The 23,695-nt window shown below is 39.0% G+C and overlaps 1 protein-coding gene across 1 annotated transcript in view; it reads right to left on the bottom strand.

Moving 5' to 3' along the window:
* LOC127193630 (ankyrin repeat domain-containing protein 7-like) overlaps positions 1-21,739 on the bottom strand; it is a 56,843-nt gene extending 35,104 nt beyond the window's left edge. Inside the window, exons 1-5 of the mRNA XM_051150867.1 lie at positions 21,447-21,739; positions 17,866-17,980; positions 17,539-17,712; positions 13,741-13,847; positions 11,807-11,944 (exon numbers count right to left, since the gene is read on the bottom strand). Coding sequence (XP_051006824.1) covers positions 11,807-11,944; positions 13,741-13,847; positions 17,539-17,712; positions 17,866-17,980; positions 21,447-21,739 — 827 coding nt within the window. The remainder of the gene's footprint in view (positions 1-11,806; positions 11,945-13,740; positions 13,848-17,538; positions 17,713-17,865; positions 17,981-21,446) is intronic.
* Positions 21,740-23,695: the final 1,956 nt, after the last annotated feature.

Below are 23,695 nucleotides of genomic sequence, written 5' to 3' on the forward strand. Positions count from 1 at the left end.
GGCATGTACATTTTTATAAGTTGATTTTGTATCCCGCCACTTTGCTGAAATTGTTGACTATTTCTAGAAGTTTTCTGGTGGAACTTTGGGGATCTTTTATGTTATATCATATCATCTTCACATAGGAATAATTTAACTTCTTATTCTACTTGTATCCCTTTAATTTCTTTTTCCAGTTTTATTGACATTGCAACAGCATGGTGAAAATGGACAGCCCAGCATCGTTCCTGATTTTAATGGGATTGTTTGAGTAGCTAGTGATTTAGAGCTCTTACCTAGAATGGGCTCTGCATTCAATCCTTAGCATTACCTAGTAGAGCTAATATTTTTTAATCTAATATATTTCAGGTAGCCTAGTATTACTGTATATTATACAATAGCTAGTCACCTGAAGTGGAGCTATTGGCATTTATGGCTTCTAGTGGAGGAAGAGCCAGTTTTCCTCAGTGATGGCGGCTCTGAGAAGCTACCCAACTCTAGTAAATGATGCCACACCCATCCACAGACAACGGCACTAAATGGATTCATTGGATATTGAAAGAGAAATTGGGATTAACATGAAACTGGGAGAGGAAAGTTATGGGTGTTACAGATGAGAAATTGGAATAGAAGAAATAGGAGTATGTTTGGTGAAAACACATTACATTCATGTGTAAATATTATGAAATTATATAAAACTACAGAAATAATAAATGAGTGCTGTAGTCTAGATTGAATAGGTTGAAAATGTGTAAAGTCAAGTTTTTTTACTAACAACATAGGAAAGAAAAATGGCCCATTTTATAACGTGCTCAACTTGCTACAATGTGATGGTCATTGGAATATATAATATACTAATTTTGAGAATCTTTTTTTAAACATAGAAGGACATAAACGATTTTAAGTGCCAAAATTAGTAAACCATTTTCTCCTCACACAATACCATTTCAGATTGAAATTTTCATATAATTAATTTCTTCATAATTCTGAACTCTAACCTAGAAAAAAAGTAAGTGCAACCTACAGTTGGTTTTGAAAACTTTTATAATCAGACATTTTCTTCTGGAATACAACTACCAAGAAAAGAGATGTCTTACCTTGAGTTTTCTCTCTTAGATTTATTAGATTTTGCTCATACTCCAAAAGTACTGTCTTCCTATGACATACAAAAAGTGGTACATGCAATCATTACTTTGATATTGGTATCAAAACCATGCCAAACATATGAAATTTTTGAGAGTGTTTCAGGTGGTATCAGTTAAGTTTGTATAGCCTTCAAAACTGTGAACTTGTACATATTAGTATTAAGCATTAAGTTAGATAAGGAAATAACAAAGAAATGGTGACAAATCAGTATCAGCTCATACATTAGGTTATCTTGACATTACAAGAAGAATCATAACTATGAATATACTTCTAGTTTCATGACTAATAGCTGTTGTTGGACACAGTTTCTCTTACAACAAAAATCTTAGGTTTTTGAAAATTACCTTACTGCTTTAGTTCAAGTTATTATAAAAACAACAATATAAAAATATAAAGAAATAAATATAAAAGCAATGTAATTATTTAAATCTTAACAGTGAATTGCTTTAAAAACCAAAATAAACCTTTATGTGTGTTTTTCTTCTCAGAAACTAATGTACAAATATTACAGCTTTCAGCAAATATGATATGCTGGATATTTACTAGATATTCTGTTATTTGTGTTTGCAGTTTAGAAAATAATAGACACTAAATAGTTTTAAACTAAAATTTACATTAACATATCTTCTTAAATTAGTCAAATAATTATTCATTATTATTGAACTAATAAATCATACCAAAATTTTTAAACAAAGGAATAAGAGTACATCATGGTGGGGACAGATACAGAGAACCACAACCAGACATTATACAGAAAGAGAGTCTAAATGGAATGTCTCCATCAACTCCTCAATGCTGACAGAATTCCATGAAAGAGAAGGTAGGAAGATTTTAAGAGCCAGCTGTTTTGGAGGGTACAAGGATAATAAGGCTCTCTGAATCAACTAGGCAGGCTACATATAAGTTCACAGAGACTAAAGCAGCAAGAACATGGTCCGCATGGGTCTACATCAGGTCCTCTGTGCATATATTATAGCTATTAGCTTAGTGCTTTAATGGAACTCCTGACTGTGAAAAACAGTGGGCCTCTGACTCTTGTGTGTGTTCTTGGGACTCCTTTTCCATTCAGTTGCTATGTTCAACTTTGATATGCTTATTTTGCTTCATCTTATTATGCTTTATTTTGTCATGTTTGGCTGTTATCTCTTAGAAGCCTCTTTTTTTCCAATAAGAGACAGAGAAGGAGTGGACCCACAGTAGCAGGGAGGTGGGAAGGAAATAAAGAAGTAGAGGAAGAGAAAACTATAATTATAATATATTATGTGAAAAAAGAATCTATTTTCTGTTTCAAATTAGTAACCAAGTGTTTATGAACTTAATAGACAATTCAAGGGTGTTTCAGTGTTTAAAAAAATCTGTTAATAAAGTTAATAAATCAAAAAAGAAAAAACAATGTTATCAATAAGTGGAAAGGTTTTAGATAAAAACTAGAAACTGTTCTTTTTAAAATAAAACTAAGTCAAAACAAGAAAGAACCCATTAAATACATGTACATAAATATGTCATATCTAAGATGATCTTTGAAACATTGAAGCAGCACTCTAAATAGTGAAATACTAAGGTCTTTCATTTAAAATCATTAGTATATAAATGATCCACCTAATTTCACAATAACAAATCAAAATTATTATATTTTGGTATCTGCATTAAGAGAATAAAAATGGTAAACATATATTTTGGAAAGGTTAAGCCTGCAAATTTTTTCCAATATGTGATTATGTTCACACAAAACCATGTGCTTGTAGAGTATAGAATCTGAAGTGCATTTTGACATGTAAATGAATACAGGATTAATATATAGATAACATAATATTATAATATAAAAGCTAAAAGTAAAGATTTGAAATCCTGATAACATGTACTTGAATCTGGCTTGGCCATCCACTTGATCTGTGTGGCATGAAAGCAAGTAGCAGGCATGGTGTCAGAAAAACAGGAAGCTGGGAGATCACATCTTCAAATAGAGATATGAAACATAGAAAGTAAACTGAAATTTGCATGAGGGTTTTAACCTCAAAGACTAATAGCAGTGATACCTTCCTTCAGCAAGGCTGCACCACTTTAGGCTCCCTAAACAGTGCCACCAATCAGGGACCAAGTATTCAAATGCCTTAGACTAAGGAAGACATTTATCATTCAAACCACCACAATAACCAACTGATTTAGAAGATGGAATTTTTATATATGCATACTGATAAGACACTGTGGGACTTATAGTTGCCAAATGCAGGTAATCTGTTCAATGGTTTGAGCGGCAAAATTTGAAAATACATTGAAATCTTAAAGAACAGATTCATGTAGCTTGGAAGATTTTCATTAATATGGAGAAAAATCACTTGAGTGGCCAATCAAGAGTTGGAACCTGGAGATATACATTTTTGGTGATGGACTGGGGTCAGGTGGGAATGGGAACAGAAGGGATCAGGCAGGCGTTGGGGAAAGACAACTGAAATTGGGGGGGGGGGGGGCATTTGGGGAATGATGTAGAAACGTAGTGCCATGGAAACTTTCTGGAATCTATCAAAGTGAAGCACTTTAGTGATGTGGGATATAGAACCCAAACTGGCCATCTTCTATAACCAGGTAAGGCTCCCAGCAACGAGGACATCAACCCAGCCCCAAATCCTTCGACCCACAGTCCGTCCTGCCTGCAAGATGTGCTTGGGCAAGTGTGGCAAAGAACTTGTAGACGTGGCCAACAATGGCTGGTCCAACTTGAGGCTCACGCACTGAGAGGAAGCCAAGGCTTGGCTATACAGGAACAAGAGAAAGAATATCCCAGAGACCCAGAATAGAACCAAACACACTGGTGTGGTTGTTTGAATAAAAAATGCCTCCCTTAGGCCCATAGGGAGTAGCACTGTTAGGAAGTGTGGCTTTGTTGGAGTAGATGTAGTGGGTGAGCTTTGAGGTCTTAGAAGCTTAAATCAAGCCTAGTGGCTTATAGTCTTCCATCCTGGTGCATAGCAATCTGGGTGTAGAACTCTCAGCTACCATGTCAGCACCATGTCTGCCTGAATGTCCCCATGCTTCCTACAATGGCAATACTGGATTAAACCTCTGAATTGTAAGCCAGCCCCAATGAAATGTTTTCCTTTAGAAGAGCTGTCATGATTGTAGGGTCTCTTCATGGCAATAAAAACCTAATACGACTGGCAAAAAAGTCAATAAAATTATTCCTAATGATATTCTGCTATACCCAAACATCTGTGCCTAGCCCAATTGTCATCAGATAGACATAATCCAATGACTGATGAAAGCAGATGCAGAGACCCACATCTGAACACTAGGTGGATCCAGAAGAACCAAACAGAAAAAGATGAGGAAGGACTTTAGGAGCTAGAGGGTTGAGGACACCATGAGAACACAGCCCACAAAGTCAACTAACCACAGCTCATAGTGGCTTCACAGAGACCAAAGCAACAAACACAGACCCTATATGGGTCTAATATAGGTCCTAAGGGTTGTATGGCTTGGTGTTCTATGGGGGACTCTTTTACCTGTGCTTGGGACCATATTTCTCCTACTTGATTGCCTCATCCATCCTTGATATGAGGGTGTGTGCCAGTCTTGTGCTCCGTTAGGTCACATCCCTGGGAAAAGTGCTTAATTTTTTTAGGGAAATGAAGAAGGAGTGGCTCTTGATCTGGAGGAGAAATAGTTAGGGGGAGGGACTGGAAGTAGGGAAAACTGGGGTTATGATGTAATGTGAGAGAAAAATAAAAAGTTAAAAAAAAAAAACAGAATTGGAACCTTCCCTAGTAGAGTAGTTTAAAATCATCCACACTTGGAAATGGGGCTATTCAAACTATAAAGGAGTGTCAGAGAAGAGCAGAATCTTTGTTTGCTTCTTGCAAAATTATTGGGCAATTTCTGATATTTTGGAGTGGTCACACACATATTTAATGACAGAATAGCCAAAATCTTTAGCTAACCAGTCATGAAGGTCTTGGTTCACATGTGGACTACAAATAAGGATTTTGAGAACAGTGTGGTCTGCACTGTGCTCTCTGTGTGCCAGTTCCTGATTCCTAGTTGTGCTTAGAATCCCATATTGAGCAGCCATTAAGGGATTACCAGGTTAGACCCCTCCTTCAATCCCTTGCTTGAGGGGTTCCTCTGGACAACCCAGTAGCAGCGTGGTCTGCAATGTGCTGTCTGTGCACCAGTTTCTGGGTCCTAGCTCTACTTATAACCCCAAAAGCAGCGATCAGGGACAACAAGATGAGACCCCGTTCCCCCAACTCCCTGTCTACAGAGCTACCCCAGGCAAACCCACCAGATGTGAGATCTACCCCATGCCCACCATGCCCCAGTCCTCTGGCCCTAACTCTACCTGCAAGAGCAGAGGTTGGCAACCATCATGGTCCTCCAAGCCTGCCAATAATGGGACCAACTAGGTGCCTGAAGGACAATGTATGAACATACTCAACCAAATCTAGGGCAATACTGCATGATCAGAACCTAGATATCCTACTTCATCAAGCCCTGGATATCTTAACACACTTGAAATGCAAAAAAAAAAAAAGCCTTAAATTTAATTTCATAAGGATTATAGAGGCCTTTAAGGAGGAAATGAATAAATCCTCTCAAAGAAATACAGAATAATACAATCAAACAGGTGATAGAAATTAATAAATCCCTTTACAAAGAAATACAAGCAAGCAGGAGAATTAAATGAATAAAACTGTTCAAGACGTGAAAACAAAAATAAAAGTAATAAATAAAACACAAACAGAGGCAGTCCTAGAGATGAAAAACCTAGGAAAGAGTAGGAACTACAGATGCAAGCATCACCAAGAGAATACAAGAGATGGAAAAGAGAATCTCAGGCATAGAAGATAATATAGGAGAAATTGATAGATCAGTCAAAGAAAATGCTAAATCTAAAAACTTTCTAAAACAAAACATCTAAGAAATTTGAGACACTATGAATAGACCAAGCCTAAGAATAATAGGAATAGAAGAAGGAAAAGGTTCCCAGCTCCTACATCTGACAAAGATCTAATATCCAAAATATATAAAGAACTCAAGAAATTAAACACCACCAAACCAAATAACCCAATTGAGAAATGGGGCTTGGAACTAAACAGAGAATTCTCAACAGAGGAATATCAAATGGCTGAGATACACTTAAAGAAATGCTCAACCTCCTTAGTCATCAGGGAAACGCAAATCAAAACAACTCTGAGATTCCATCTTACACCCATCAGAATGGCTAAGATCAAAAAATTCAAGCGACACCACATGCTGGCAAGGATGTGGGGAGAGAGGAACACTCGTTCATTGCTGGTGGGAATGCAAACTAGTACAGCCACTTTGGAAATCTATCTGGTGCTATCTCAGAAAAATGGGAATAGGGCTTCCTCAAGACCCAGCTATTCCACTCCTTGGAATATACCCAGAAGATGCTCCAGCACACAACAAGAAAATTTGCTCAACCATGTTCATAGCAGCCTTATTCATAATAGCCAGAACATGGAAACAGTAAGTGTCCATCAGTAGAAGAATGGATAAAGAAACTGTGGTACATATACACTATGGAATACTACTCAGCTATTAAAAACAAGGAATTCCCGAAATTTGTGGATAAATGGATTGAGCTAGAAATAATCATAATGAGTGAGTTAACCCAGAAGCAGAAAGAATCAAATGGTATATCCTCACTTATATCTGCATACTAGCCCAAGGGGCATGTCCCACGAAAGCGTTCACTTACCAGGAAACTGGGACAGAGGGGAGGACATCCTATTGAGACTCTAGATGAGAGAAGCATGGGAGAATAGCAAAGTAGAAGGATCCAGAGGGTCCTAGAAACCTACAAGTAGAACATTATGATAGGCAGATTTGGACCCAGGGGTCCCGCTCAAACTAAGGCACCAGCCAAGGACAATACAGGTGGTAAACTTTAAACCCCTACCCAGATCTAGCCAATGGTCAGAACATTCTCCACAGTTGAGTGGAGAGTGGGATATGACTTTCTCACGTACTCTGGTGCCTCACATTTGACCATGTTCCCTGGAGGGGGAGACCTGGTGGCACTCAGAGGAAGGACAGCAGGTTACCAAGAAGAGACTTGATACCTTATGAGCATATACAGGGGGAGGTAATCCCCCTCAGGAACGGTCAGTCATAGAGGAGGGGAATAAGGGGAAAATGGGAGGGAGGGAAGAATGGGAGGATACAAGGGATGGGATAACCATTGAGATGTAACAAGAATAAATTAATAAAAAACCTGTATATATATGTATGTATATATATACACACATATATATTTTTCATTTTTTCCTTAGTCAAAAAAAAAAAAAAAAAAAAAAAGAAAAAGAAAGAAGGTTCCCAGCTCAAAGTCCCAGGAAATATCTTCAACAAAATCATAGAAGAAAATTTCTCTAGCCTAAATAAAGATATGACTATAAATATACAAGAAGTCTACAAAGCACCAAATAAATTGGGCCAGAAAAGAAAATCTTGCAGCCACAGTAAAATAAAAACACTAACTATACTGAACTAAGAAGGAATATGAAAAGCTACAAGGGATAACGGCCAAGTAACATATAAAGGCAGACATATTAGAATTATACCAGATGTCTCAACAGAGAGTTCAAAATCCAGAAGGGCCTCAGCAGATATCTTGCAGACTGTAAGAGATGTGTGTCTTTCTGGGTCTGGGTTACTTTACTCAGGATTTATTTTTTTCTAGTTCAATCCCTTTGCCTGTGAATTTCAGTATTTCCTTGGTTTGATAGCTGAATCATATTCCAATGTGTAAATGTACACAGTTTCTTTATCCATCCTTAGGTTAAGGGACATCTAGGTTGTTTCCAAATTCTGGCTATTATGAGTAAAGCTGCTATACAATCCATCAAATAAACAAACTGAAAAAATTTTTAAAAAAGCATCTCCTTAGATGCTGAAAAAGCATTTGACAAAGTCCCACATCCATTCATTTTAAAAGTCTTGGAGAGAGCAGGGATACACAGCTCATACGTAAACATAGTAAAGGGAATATACAGCAAGCCTATTGCCAACCTCAAACTAAATGAAGAGAAACTTAAATCAATTCCACTGGAATCAGGAACAAGACAAGACTGTCCACCCTTTCTGTATTTCTTCAATATAGTACTTAAAGCCCTATCTATAGCAATAAGACAAATAATGATTTTTAATGTATTCCAGCAAAAAAAAAAAACAAAAACAAAAAAACAGGACAAGATGGTGTCAGGGCAGAATTCTACCAGACTTCCAAAAAAGAGCTAATACCAATACTCATCAAACTATTCCATAAAATAGAAACTGAAGGGACATTGCCAAACTCATTCCATGAAACTACAGTCACCCTGATGTCTAAACCATATAACAATTTAGCCAAGAAAGAAAATTTCAGACCAATATCCCTCATGAACATTGATGCTAAAATACTCAATAAAATACTCACAAACCAAATTTAAGAACACATCAAAAACATCATCTAATATGATCAAGTAGGTTTCATCCCAGGGGTGCCAGGGTGGTTCAATATATGAAAACCCACCAATGAAATCCACCATATAAACAAACTGAAAGAAAAAACACATGACCATCTCATTAGGTGCTTTAAAAGCCTTTGATAAAATCCAAAACCCCTTCATGATAAAAATTCTTGGAGAGATCAAGAACACAAGGCCCATACCTAAACATAATAAAGGCAATATACAGCAATCTGACACCAACATCAAATTAAATGGAGAGAACACTAAATCAGTTAGAAGAGAAAGTGGGGAAGAGCCTTGAACTCATTGGCACTGGAGACAGCTTCCTGAACAGAACACCAACAGCCCAGGCTCTAAGATCAAACATTAATAAATGGGACCTCAGGAAACTGAAAAGCAAAGGATATTGCCAATAGAATGAAACAGCTGTATACAGATTGGGAAAAGATCTTCACCAATCCTATATCCAACAAAGGGCTAATATCCAAAATATATAAAGAACTCAAGAAATAAAACACCAACAAAGCAAATAATCAAATTTTAAAATGGGGTACAGGACTAAACAGAAAACTCTCAACAAAAGAACCTCTAATGGCTGAGAAGCACTTAAAGAAATTTTCAACATCCTTTATCATCAGAGAAATTCAAATCAAAATGACTCTGAGGTTCCATCTTATACCCGTCAGAATAGCTAAGATCAAAAACTCAAGTGACAGCACATGCTGGAGAGGATGTGGAGTAAGAGGAACACTCTTCCCCTTGCTGGTTGGAGTGCAAATTTGTACAACGACTTTGGAAATCCATCTGGCTGTTTCGAAGAAAATTGGGAATAGCACTACCACTCCTGGTCATATACTCAAAAGATGCTTAACCATACAACAAGGGCATTTGTTCAATTATGTTCATAGCCGCTTTATTCATAATAGCCAGAAACTGGACACAACCCAGATGTACCTCATTCAAAAAATAGATAAGAAAATGTGATATATTTACACAATGGAATACTAGTCAGCTATTAAAAGCAAGGAAATCATGTAATTTGTTGGCAAATGAATGGAACGATAAAAGATCATCCTGAGTGAGGTAACTCAGAAAGCCACTCATTGAATACACTCACTTATATATAAGTCGTTATTAGCTATATAGTTCAGGATAACCATACTACAATCCACAGATCCAAAGAAGCTAAGTAACAAAGAGGACACGAGGGAGGATGTTTCAATGCCACTCAGAGAGGGGAAATAAAATAGACATCAGAAGTAGATGAAAAGAGGGAACTGGGGAGGAGAGGACATGGTGAGGGGAAAGAGGGTGGGGACCAGATGTGGGAAAAGCAGGACGGAAGGATGGAAGAATGGAAACAGAGTGGGGGGGCATCTCTAGGACAAGCTTAAGCCCTGAAATAGCATAGCCTTAGGAGGATATGGGGGTGACTCTAGCTGAGCCTCCTAGCATTGGGGGACATGGAAAGTGAAGTAGTCACATCCTGTAGCCAGGCAGAACTTCCAGTGGAGGGAGGGGGACAACAACACACCCACAAAACCTTTGACCCAAAATTTACCCTGCCTACAAGATGTGCAGGGACAAAGATGAATCAGAGATTGAGGAAATGGCCAACCAATGCCTGGCCCAACTTGAGACCCACCAAATGGGAGAGAGCCAACCCCTGAAACTATTAATGATACCGTGCTATGCTTGCAGGCAGGAGCCTACCATGACTGTCCTCTGAGAGTCTCCACCCAGTAGCAGATTGATTTTGTTTTGTTTTGTTTTTTGGTTTTTCGAGACAGGGTTTCTCTGTGTAGCCTTGGCCATCCTGGACTCACTTTGTAGTCCAGGCTGGCCTCGAACTCACAGCAATCCACTTGCCGCTGCCTCTCGAGTGCTGGGATTAAAGACGTGCACCACCACACCTGGCCTCAGTAGCAGATTGAAACAGTTGCTGGGACCCACAGCCAAATATTAGGCAGATCTTGGAGAGTCTTGTGGAAGATTTGAGGGAAGGACAGAAGGACCCAGAAGGGACAAAAACTCCTCCAGAACACTAACAGAGCAACTAACCAGGGCTCATAGGGTCTTACAGAGACTGTAGCACAGACTGAAGAGCATGCATTGACTGGACGGACTTGGCCCCTTACACACATGTGGCTGATGGGTAGCTTGGTCTTCATGTGGGTCCCCTAGCAAGTGGAGTGGAGGAGGCTGTCTCTAACATGGACTCCACTGTCTGTTTTTGGATCACTTTCCCCTAGCTGGGCTGCCATATTTGGCCTCAGTTGAAGAGGATGTGTTTAGTCTTGATGTGCCAGGATGGGTTTGGGGGGGCCTCCCCTTTTCTGAAGGTAAGGTAAGGGGTAAAGGAGGAAGAGAGTGGAATGGCAGGACAAGGAGGAGGGGAGGGGAGGTGCTGTGATAGTGATGTAAAGTGAAAAAATAAGACATCCATTTTTATAAGGTTTTGAACTGATGGGAAGGGTCAGTTTACTGTGGATGGGTAAGGGGAAAGCTAAGAATCGTAGCTGTTAAAAATAAAGAATTTTTAAAATAAAATCCATATAAAATGAAGACACTGTTCTATGATTATGTGACTATTACCACAAAAGCTCAGGGATGTGAATCAGTAAGAGCAACCAATGAGCAGTTGTTAATCTTTACTGTACTGTAAGATCCACTTTCATAGCAAAACTTTAAGGGAAGTTCTTCCTCTGACCTGTGAAAGAGGGCTGACTTCCTTGTACTTACAGAACTAGTTGGTTTCCTGGAATTCCAAGTAGGAGTGTATAGAAGACAAATTTTAGGGATTTTCTTCTAAAATGGACATTATAAGACTAAAGTAAACAATTAGAAAATAAAAATGTTACATTGTGTCTGGTGCACAAGGGTTATATTTGGAATGAAATGAAGCATTCTGGAAATCCTTAGGCGTGAAGATCTTCAAACTCCTGAGGCAGGGTTGATGGATGCACCTCAGTGATAGAATTCTTGCCTTGCCCACAGGCCCTATATTCAATACCAACACTATTAAAAATAAAACATGTCTTGGGATTAAAATATCCTGCACCAATTTCTACTTCTAAATAATCTGTTATTGTGCTTGGTTTCTAGCTGGTAAAGTAGACTAACTCATGTCCATTTTAAAACTACCTAACCTGACAATGAATATCACCTGGTGTAACCAATTGAAACAGTGAATGTTGATTGGAACTACTTACACTTCACGATCGCCTTCAGTAGCATAGCGTGAAGCAGTCCATCCAAATAAATCTTTGAAATTCGTGTCAACGCCTTGTTGTAGAATAAGGTTGACCATAGCTGGTGAATCACATCTTACAGCATACATGAGAGAATTTCTAAAATAAATGTAACTTGTTACAAACCTTAATATAGTTACTTAAATCGTTATTGGATACGGTTTGCCAAATAGCTTGCCCAACCATATAGAATTATTAATAGACATAAGTATTTTGGGAGATTCAGTATTCAATGCTGTGGGTTATCTTCAAAGCTAAAAAGTCACAGAACTCTAGTAGATTCCTTTCCCATTAATCTATTACCTAGGAGGATTCCCAACTTAATATCTTTGTTGGACAACTATGGCACTAAGGAAAATTTATGTGAAATACATTAAAATTTAGGAGCTTTGTCTATTTCTTCCCTAGCCTAATGTAATATCTTAGAACTTTTTAAAAAAGATATTTATTTATTATGTATCTGAGTATGCTGTCTTCATGTAAACCAGTAGAGGGCATTAGATCACATTACAGATGGTTGTGAGCCATCATGTGGTTACTGGGAATTGAACTCAGGACCTCTGGAAGAGCAGCCAGTGCTCTTAACCTCTAAGCCATCTCTCTAGCCCTGTAACTTTTATTCATATTGAAAAACTAAAATTATTTGGGTGCTTAATATAATAAAGTACCAATATAAAATAATATTGATAATAGTGGCAAAGATGGTTATAGTACTTTCAGTTAATGATGCTGATAGCCAAAGATGAACAGGGACTCAATATGTATGTTTTATCATATAGATCATGATGACTTTAAACTCAGCTACTCCTGCCTCTGTCTACTGAGTGCCAGGGTTAAAATTATGTGCAACCACAACCAGCTCCTACATGAATAATCTTAATACACTCTTCAAGTGTATTATTATATTTTTAATATATTATAGGTGTATTCTTTCTGGTTTAGGTACAAAGGTCTGGGAAGCAATGCAATCCAATACCTAAGAGCAGCTTGCGATTGTTCAGTCTAAAAGCAGAACATGACATCATTCATGTGATGCTGATTTGGAGCAAAAATAATGCAAGAGTTAGGAGATTGTGAGGATTTTCTCCAGGGCTTCAGGATGAAAAATAAGCCCATAAGGCCAGGCAATGGGTAGCAGGCTGGAGTTTCCTGTGCAGAGCTCCTAATTGAGTTATATGTTGAACTGTGACTGGGACCTCGGGGTGCTAGAGATGTCAAGGACACAGGAATCCTTGAGAGAATTCTCCCACCATCTCCCACCCATGGAGATGCTATACCATGGTCTCCCTGCCAAGATAGACAATACATTCTGAGGTCACGAGCCAAAATAAATCTTCCCTCCAGTAATTCGCCTCTGTCATGTATTATGTCATGCCTATATGAAAAGTTAGTAGTATGGAATGGTTTTTTTTAACTTTTTGTACTTAATATAGAATTTTCTAAAGTATATTTAAACAAAAGTCATGCATTTTAGCTAATTCAAGATCATATGTACTAATATCAGATTTAAAATTAGAGAAATCAGTCAATATTAATAAGAGTATAAACACTATTACATATCACTCATTTTGAACTACTTAAATTCTAAACTGGGCATGGTCGCACATTTCTTTAATCCCAGCCCTCAGAAAGCAGAGTCTGGCAGATCTCTGAGTTTAAAGCAAGCCTGATCTATAGAACAAGTTCTAGGACCACCAGAGCTACGAAGAAAAAACATGTCTCAAAAAAAGAAAGAAAGAAAGAAAGAAAGAAAAAAGGAAAAACAGAAATTCTACCTGACAAATAATTATGTTTGGTTTTCAGTATATTCCCATTAATTTCATCTTATTGTTACTATTAATGTAATATTTTTATGTGTATGGTTGTGTTCACATATATATGTCGAATGACACTACCTCCTGTGAGAGTCAACTGCATGTACACTTGCTTCCATCTTTACTAAAAATTGCGCCATCATCAGTCTGTTTTCCCTGAGAGCAAGCAATAGTGGTGTGAGGTTATCCTGTAAAACAGCAAAATAAACTTAGATGTTGCAAAGACTCAAGGAGCATAAACATATGAAGCAGAGTTTGAAGAAGTGGGCTAGAGACATAAGGGACAAAGGGGAGTACATTAAAAACTATCCTTTCCTTCCCGCCCTACTAGGCTTTCATGTACGCAGCGCGTTCTCCTCAGACTGTTGCCCTTTGCTTACGGTTGTGACATGAACTTCAATCCTCCTCAAGGCTCACCTGAAATAGCTTTGCTTCTATGAAACTATGCTTCCTTATTACATTTAACTTGGTATTTTGGTGTCACGTAATTTCTCCTGTCTGAATCCCAGTGTGCTTGAGGGCAGGAGCTGCACCTTTATCTCAAGCGCCAAATCACAAACAAGCATCAAAGGTTTTCATTACTTTATTGAATTAATGAGTTAATTTTCATGTCTAGAGTCCCAAAAATATTTCCATTACAGAAGTACCACACTGTAATATAAAGACTTTATGATCAGCTATTTATCGCTCTAGCTGGCGGCATGAACCTGGGAGAGTGGGGCCTGAAAATTAGACAGACAAAAGTCTCATGCAATAGCCAACCTTTTTCAGAGCATCAGACAATTTATACTCTGAGAGTTAAGAGTCATGTAAGTAAAGTGTGTGACCACAAGGACAGGCTGCCCTTGGCAAAAACATATTTTTCCGGAGAGACATATTAATGAAAACAGATGAAATAAACTCATTCCTATTTGCTACACCCGGAAGAGCATGAAAACACTCCAAGACTGATTCTGTGTCTTGAAGAAAGTGAGGTCTTGTTTTCTTGGGGCTTTCTTACAAGCGTTCAGAATTCTCCTCACACAATTCCATTATTGGACTGTGTTCCGACAATCAGCTATTGTGAAATGTGGAAATACCATGCACTGCACATAACTTTAATTTTGGCTTAATTCTTATGTGGCAATGCACTTTGAGCTATTCATTAGCATTTGAAGAAGTAGGTTGAGGAAAGTGTTGAGTCTTTTCTACTAACTTAGACTCTACCTGCAGGCCATGAGGGCCCCTTGCAGATGTGAAAGCAGGTTCTCAGAAAGCAGATGTACCTTCCACTCAGTCTTCCCCAAGGCTCAATAACTGATTAGAAAATCAACAGTTGTAAAGAGTTTGGCATGTTTCAGACCAGGGCCAAATTATCTAGGCCACCTTTATGCCTCTTAATAGATGTGTCTCCCTCCTCTGTGTGTGAGCTGACATATTTTGATCATTAGGTAAAGTCCCATTGCAGATAGACATGTAGCCCACACCAACTAAGAAGCTAAGGGTGTCATCAGACAGTGTCGGAGGCCCATAGCAGAGATTTCTCCACTTTGCTTAAACCATTCACCTGATGTTTCTGTCAATGCATTTGAAAATCGTCTATTTATGACTTTTTTCTATTACTATAAACATTTCATGACACTGCTTTCCCTTTGGAACCTTTAGGGTAGGAATTTAGGGTAACCTAAACCTGTGTTCCTGGATCATGGTCACTTATGATTAAATCTAGGACAAATTATTTCTTATCCCCTGTAAAGTGAGTGTTCTATGTGAACACAAAACCCCAGAAATCAACATCACTCCCACTCCACATGGTTGACTACAGACTTTGACTTGTAATTAAATCTACTGTCTTCAAAAGGACTTCGAATGCTTCCTACTGAATTGTCTGTGGGTTTTCTCATACTGTAAGTTGAATGTCTTAGCTGTTAGGAAACTCAGTACAAAATATTTTCTCACTGTTAATACTGACCCTACTATTATTCTTTCTGGGGGGTTCAGAATCTCAAGTGTCACCAATGGTGGCCTGACCTCATGCTTCAGCTGCTCTCGTTTCCTAAGTGCTGAGATCACAGGTATGTGCACCTATCCTGGAATGTCTAATCCTCTTAATTCATGCTTACTATGGCTCTACTTTAATTACTAGTTATAGTTACTTATTTACTTATCATTTTGGTCAAAGTAAGTAAGTTAAAAGCCAATGACTTCTCATTGAAATTCCAATATTGATATACATAGATATTTAATTTATAATGTAACAAAGGTCACTAAATCACTCATACTATATAAGTGAAAGTGAAAAAAATATTACTTACAATATTCCCATCTTGATTGGTTAGTATAATTAACCAAACAAGACTTATACATGTTACAATGGGAGTTTCATTACTTATGTATACTTAAGTATACTTATAGTATAGACAAGAGAAATATTTGCCATGTTGGAAATGAAACACGGGGCCATGAATATGTCCTGCAAGCAATCTGCCATAAAGCTCCACTCCCAGCCCAAGAATAGTTTTAAAGATGTGCCTGTGGAAGCCAAAAGAGGATGCCAGTTTCCCTGGTGCTGGAGTTGCATATGATGGTGAACTACTTGACTTGGGTGCTAGGAACTGAACTCTGGTCCTCTGGAAAAGCAGCAATGGTTCTTCTCTGCCAAGCCATTTATAGAGCACGAGCCAAGAAAGATTTCAACATGTCAATTTAATATAATGTTGGAACCTAGAAACCTATATCACAGTATACCATAAGCCAAGTGTTATAGACTCAAATACTAACGCGGACCAACAACATGACACAAAGAAATGCTGAAGTGAGCTCCTTGCATCCTGGAGCAGTCAGACAATGCCATGCTTTCTGCCCAGGACCATCAGTCAACTGAGACTGTAAGAGACTGGATTTGATTCTCTATGAGACCGCAAATTCCAGGTTTCTGCAGAAAAATTCTAAAGTTAAATTATGGTCTATTTATGCCTTTATTGATGGTGTGTTTATCAGTGGATGATTATTTTAAAAGCTTTATATGTGAAATATAAAAAAGTGGCATCGAAATTTAATTTAAAGTGCAAATGACCTTCTCCTGGTGTTACTTACATGAATAATTTGTTGCACAGGACAGATAAATCTAAGTCATTTAAAGAATTCCTATCTTCACTATTACTGTTAGGTTTTCAGTGTTTGCAACCGTAGGTCTTGGACTAACAGACTTCCCGGTGCCAGGCTCTCTCTCCTAGATGGTGAATTACAATCAAAGTGAGTGTTGGTGGCCATACTTCCCGCTCCGCATCCACTTCCTTGCGTGAGAATCAGAAAGCCTGGCTGCAGGCATATTCTGTGAACACTACATCCTCAGAAAGCTTCAAAGGGAGACCTGAGAGCTGCCCCATGGGTTCTGCTTCCTCTTTGAAACCCCCACAGGTTGGCCCTGATGCTGGACCTCTCCCTAGAGCCATGTGTCCCACGTCCTCCACCCCAGCCAAGCTGTTGCCTCTGTGCCATGGCATTAACTAGAAATTCCTAGTCTAGCACCATCAGTCTCAGCTGACCCCAGAACTCAGTCTGAGCTCTGGCTGGGCTGGCTGGACTTATGTCAACTTGACACAAACTATTGTCATCTGAGAGGAGCAAACCTCAACTGAGAAAATGGCTCAGTAACATCTGGCTGTTTTTAAAGTATTGAATAAAATACAAATCTTTAAATCTCTAAAGAACTCAGTGTTTTCACATACATTTGTCTTAAGTGTAGAGAAGAAAGCTCCACCTTCCAAAGTACCAATGCTTAACATGACTTCCCTTCCAAATGTCTAAGCATTTTCTCTCAGAGAGTGGGTGAGCTTCTAAACATGGGTGATTAGCCCTGCACACATCACAGCTGTTTCTAAGCAGAGTGGTCCTTACTTTCGTTCTTTCCTCAATGTCTGCTCCATATTTGAGCAGCCTGGCAGCTGTTGCTGAATTCCCGGCATAGACTGCATAGTGAAGAGCAGTGTTGCCCCTGTGGTCTTTAATGTGCGGGTTAGCGTGATGATCCAGCAGAAAATGCACGATTTCTTCTTCCCAGCTTTGGACGGCCTTAAGGGATTGTAAGAAGAAGCACATGGTCAACTCAAAGGCTTTATGATCCATGCTCACGGGTTTCATCAACTAGCTACGTTTACATGAGATGAATTCATTTTCATGTAAGTCAAAAATCATCTCGCTATTAAAACGATGCATATGGTCTACCTTCATCAGCGGTGTGATGTTACGGTTGTCACGCGCATTAATCTCACAGCCACGCCTCCAGAGATACCTCACCATATCTAGATGTCCATAGAAGCAGGCAAAGTGCATGGCAGTCCTAGAGAAACCACAGTGCCTTTTTCAATATACACAAGTATTAACCAAGACTGGTAAATAGCAGACAGTGCATGTGCCTTTTAAACAAATATGTAATGTCCTTCTGAATAAATGTGTTTTCCATTGTGAAATTTCCTTCAAAAAATATAAATCTGCTTCATTTAAAATTTCAGGATATAGAACACAGATCCTTTGCCAGACTGTAGCACAAATGGCTTCTGTCCCATTTTACTACAGACCCCCTTGTTTCTAGGACTCAGGAGAGTGCGTCTTTTCCTGTATTCCAATTGGCATTCTGTCTTCTGTACTTTCAGGACAGGTCACTAAGCTCTGCTCACAGCACTTCTCCAACATGCAGCTCCAGACTTGCCCACATTCCTACCGCAATGCTGGTCTTCCGCTCTATAAGCCACTTGTTCGTGGTGGTGCTCAGGAAACAGAGAAGGCGCTGGAACTAACAGCTGGCCACACCCTCAACTATGGCCTGATCCAAAAACAAACAAACAAACAAACAAAAAAACCAAAAAAAAAAACAAAAAAAAAAAACCTTCCATTTTTTTCATAAGATTTCATAACCTCCAAAACAGAGCTGCCACCTGAGGACAAAGTGCTCAAATTCATGAGTCTGGGGGTGGGGTGCAGATTTACCTTCAAACCCAGGCAGATTTTAATCCTACTCTAAACTCTGTTACTACAAGTATCTCTTACCCTTTCTAGGCTTCATTTGTGCTTCAATAAAATGAAACCTTGTGATATTTCTTGGGAATATATATATGTTCTCATAACATTCTAGACATCATAGTACTTCAACTTAACATACATGGTAATCTGTAAAAACAATATTTTACAGATTCAATATTTCAACACGTGTAATTTTTTAAGTGAGACGAAATCTTCCTGTCCAAGCTGGCCACACACTCATGCTCTTCCTGCTAAGATGCAGAAGCTGGAGTGCCTTTCTCCTGTCTTATAACTATAAATGGTAGTAATTTTTAGATTGTTATTAGTACTCAAAATAATGGGTTAGAATATAATCCTATATGCATGGGTCCATTGCAGTCTGGTTGCGTCTTTCTTATTGTATTCTTACAAATACAATAGAGCCGGGCGTAGTGGCACACGCCTTTAATCCCAGCACTCGGGAGGCAGAGGCAGGTGGATCCCAGTGAGTTCGAGGCCATGCTAGTCAACAATGCGAGGCCAGGACAGGCAAGGCTACACAGAGAGGCCCTGTCTCAAAAAAAAAAAAAAACCCCAAAAACAAATACAATAGAAACAGCAATAAGAGTAGCAAAATCTAAGCACACAATAATCACGGCTTTAGCTTGCAAGAACCTTTTAAGCCAAAGAAAGAAATTGCCAGAGTCAAATGAGGATGTATAATTTATTTTAGTCAGTATTGCTACTCTGGGAAAAGAAACACAAATTTTCAAGGACAGGTGTACCCTGAAAGATAGTATGTACATAGTAGATATTCTGGTAAGTCTGAAGACGGAATGGATTAAGAGACTGTGGGACAGGGAGTTATGATTCTATAAAGAAATTATTGTAAGAATAAAACAATACTTGTGCAATATTAATAGCCATTTATATTTGCTATCTTTTATTTTCATAACTATGATCAGTGTCTTGGTTTAGAATTCTATTGCAGTGACAAAACATCATAACCAACAAAACTTGGGGAGGAAAGAGTATTTGGATTACACCTCCAAAGCACCGTTCAGCATCAAAGAAAGACAGGGCAAACCTCAAATGGGGCAGGAACCTGGAGGCAGGAGCTGACACACATGGAGGGGTGCTGCTTACTGGTTTGCTCTTTAGGCCTTGCTCAGTTTGCTTTCTTATTGAACCCAGGACCACCAGAGGGATAGCACCACCTGTATAGGTCTCTATAGAATAAAAGCATGTTCAATAATATTTATATGATATAAAAATTTGTAAGCACAGATACAAATATTCTCTTCAGAAAAGATTAAGTATTGACAGAAAATATCAATACATATATGTACACTCAAAATTAAAAGAAAGTGTAAGATTTTCATCTGTGCATGAACACAGTCCTACTCTTCAAATGACTATTTGACGGAATAGCACAAGTGCATGCAGAACCATTGCCAACTCACCACGCAGGAGTCACAGAGCAGGACTCAATGCCAACATACTGCATTGAAATAGATTATAGTCTATATCGCTGAAAATAAACTAGAAAGAAATCAAAAGATGACCACAAGCCCCCAAATGTGCACATTAGACATTCAAAGCAATGGTTCTTAATCTATGGAGGGTCAAATGAGCCTTTCACAGGGTCACCTAACATCATCAGAAAACACAGATATTCACATTATGATTCATAACACTAGCAAATTACAGTTATGAAGTAGCAACGAAAAAAATTTTATGACAGGGGGTCACCACAGCATGAGGAGCATTAGGAAGGTCGAAAACCACTGATTTAAGTAATAAAAGAGAAAAATTCAAATGCTTAAAAGTAATACATCAGATTTTTATATATAGCTTGCCATTAAAAATCCATAATCAATGTCGGTGTGGATATAATCAAACTGAGTAGTCACTTAGCATAACTCACTATATCTGACTATGCTAATATTCCGCTAAGTCTGCCTATGCGTCCTTCAAAGGTGAGATATTCATTTCAATGGGTGTACTGCAATTTTTAATAACCCTGTGTTCTTCTAATGATTTGATATTTTAAGGCAAGTTGAGAAAAATCAAGTGCGGTAGGTTTTTCCCTCCTACTGGAACCAAGAAGTAGAGATGTGTACAACTTTGATATGTAGCAGGAGGAACAGGGGCACTCAGCTATCTTTACAGTTCAGTTCCTTACAACACACATCAGATAGATAGACAGACAGACAGACAGACAGACAGACAGACAGACAGACACACACACACACACACACACACACACACCATATATAATGAATACTGGATTTTGAAAATTTTTTAGGTTTGATGGTATTACATTATGAAGAATATTCTTTTTGTTTCTGACCTTTGAGGGGGATGTGTTGTAACAGGGTTTCTCTGTGTAGCCCTGGCTGTCCTGGACTCATTTTGTAGACCAGGCTGGCCTCAGAGATCCGCCTGCCTCTGCCTCCCCGAGTGCTGGGATTACAAGCGAGCGCCACAGCGCCGGCCCTGTTATTTGCCTTTTAAAATGTATGCCGTGTTGAATTCCTAATGTGTACACTAAGACAAAATGATTTAATTTTGTCAATTAGCACATTTAGGTAGTCTGTTTACTCTCTAAAGGGGTTCGTGGGGGAAGGGAAAGCAACCAGAATTCTGCCCTTGCGCTGACTAGGCCAAGGTCCCTTGCAGGGGCTGAAACAGCCTGCTGTGGGAAAGAGCAGAGCTGGGCTCTCCCCGCCCCTGTTCCTGACCTGAGAGCCAGTAAAGGTGTCTTCTCCCACATCGGCCCTCCCCAGGTATGAAGGATCTCTTACCTATTCTCCTTGTCTCTGTGATTGATTTCGTATTTACCCAGATTGAAGTACAGCCGCACAAAAGGTAAATCTCCCGCACAGGCCGCCATGTGCAGATCATTGTCAGGAAAATATGCCACGTCTAAGTAAGCAGGATCCTGAGTCCCAAAGCACAGCTGGCTTCTCCGGTCCTTGATACTGCAGAAACCCAAGGGCGTCTCTTGGTGACTCTTCTTCTGACAGCAATAGAGCACAGAGAAGTCCGGGAAACCAAAAGGACTCCACCCTCCCCCTCGGCTGTTCTTTCCTCCCATCTCAAACGAAGTTATTGCCAGCCAAAACCGTTAACTGCCGCAGTATCGCGATTATTATAACAAGTTGACTCTCCGTATCACATTATAAATCCACCCCTCCTGTTTTTAATCTCATATATATTGTAATTAGCCCCGATTCCATATCTAAATATCAATGATATTATAATAAGCCTACTCCTCCTGCTCCAAATACTTATTATATGTCATAGGCTAGCCAAGTCTTTCCCCAGTGCCCCCTCAAGCTTCCTGGTTTAGTGTCTATCAACTGCAGAGACAGTTGGCAGTACAGCTGTTGTCAAGCCATCCTGGTGGACACAAACACACAAGGGTGTTCGTGAACACATGCGTGCCTGACTTTCAACTGGCTGAAGCCAATGAGGGTCAATGCGCATGTGCGTAGTCCAGCCTGTCAAATCTCTGCAGAACAGAGTTTCATAGCTTCAAACGTCAGAAGAGGAGGCTGGAGGGACGGCTTCACGTTTAAGAACATGAAAATGAAGTGCCCTTGCAGATGGACCTAGCTCGGTTTCCGGCCCCCACTACAGGTGGCTCACAACCTCCTATAGTTCCAAGAGGGTCCTACCCTCACAGGGCCACATTCCCTCACACACATACGTACATAATTAAAATCGCAAATCTCTTCAAATGTCAAAACTCAGAAAGGTGGATAGCCTTCGGTCATTTGCCCAAGGCTGACCCGCAGACATGGGAAAGCATTGTGTATGGCTGTTGAAAGTGGAGGGCGAGGTGGGGACTAAGAATGTGGAAGGCCTGCTCTACAAGAAAATCTCTCTACTACTTATTTCCATATCCAGTAGTGTCTTTGCATGACTGTATGAGAATTCAGCAGTGGAGCTCGCAGCCGTCTGTTTTCATGGTTTCAGAAATATGTAAGTACAAACTTTGAAGAAAAACTGATGCACTCAACAAGATAGACAAACCATTAGCCAAACTAATCAAAGGGCAGAGAGACAATATCCAAATTAACAAATCAGAAATGAAAAGGGGTATACAACAACAGCCAATCCAAAGAATCATTAGATCTTAGTACAAAAACCTGTATTCCACAAAATCGGAGAATCTAAATAAAATGGGCGAGTTTCTACATAGATACCACCTACCAAAGTTAAATCAACACCAGGTAAACCATTTAAATCGTCCAACAGCCCCTAAGAAAATAGAAGTAGTCATTGAAAGTCTCCCAACCAAGAAGAGCACAGGGTCAGATGTCTTTAGTGCAGAATTCTACCAGACTTTCAAAGAAGAGCTAACACCAATATTCCTCAAACTATCCCACAAAAACAGAAACAGAAGGAACACTGCCAAACTCATTCCATGAGGCCACAGTCACCAAGACTCAACCTTATAAACATTGATGCAAAAAATACTCAATAAAATACGAACCAAATCCAAAAACACATCAAAGATGTTATCTACCAAGATCACATAAGCTTTATCCCAGTGATAGTTCAATATATGAAAATCCATCAATGTAGTCTACCTTATAACCAAAATGAAAGAAAGAAAACACACACACACACACACACACACACACACACACACACACATCACTTGGTGCTAAAAAAAACCTTTGACAAAATCGAGCACCTTTCATGTTAAAAGTACTGAAGAGATCTGGGATACAAGGCACATATCTAAATACAATAAAAGCTATATACAGCAACCCAATAGCCAACATCAAATTCAATGGAGAGAAACTTAAAGCAATTCCACTAAAATCCAGGACAAGACAGGGCTGTCCACTCTCTCCATATCTATTCAACACAGCACTTAAAGTTCTAGCTAGAGCAATAAGGCAACTAAGTGAGATCAAGGAGATACAAATTGGAAGGGAGGAAGGCAAAGTATCACTATTTATAGACGATATGATAGTAGACATAAGTGACCCCAAATTCTATGTGGGAACTCCTACAACTAATAAACATCTTCAGCAAT

This window comes from Acomys russatus, chromosome 9 (assembly GCF_903995435.1).
Source record: "Acomys russatus chromosome 9, mAcoRus1.1, whole genome shotgun sequence".
Classification (NCBI taxonomy): domain Eukaryota; kingdom Metazoa; phylum Chordata; class Mammalia; order Rodentia; family Muridae; genus Acomys; species Acomys russatus.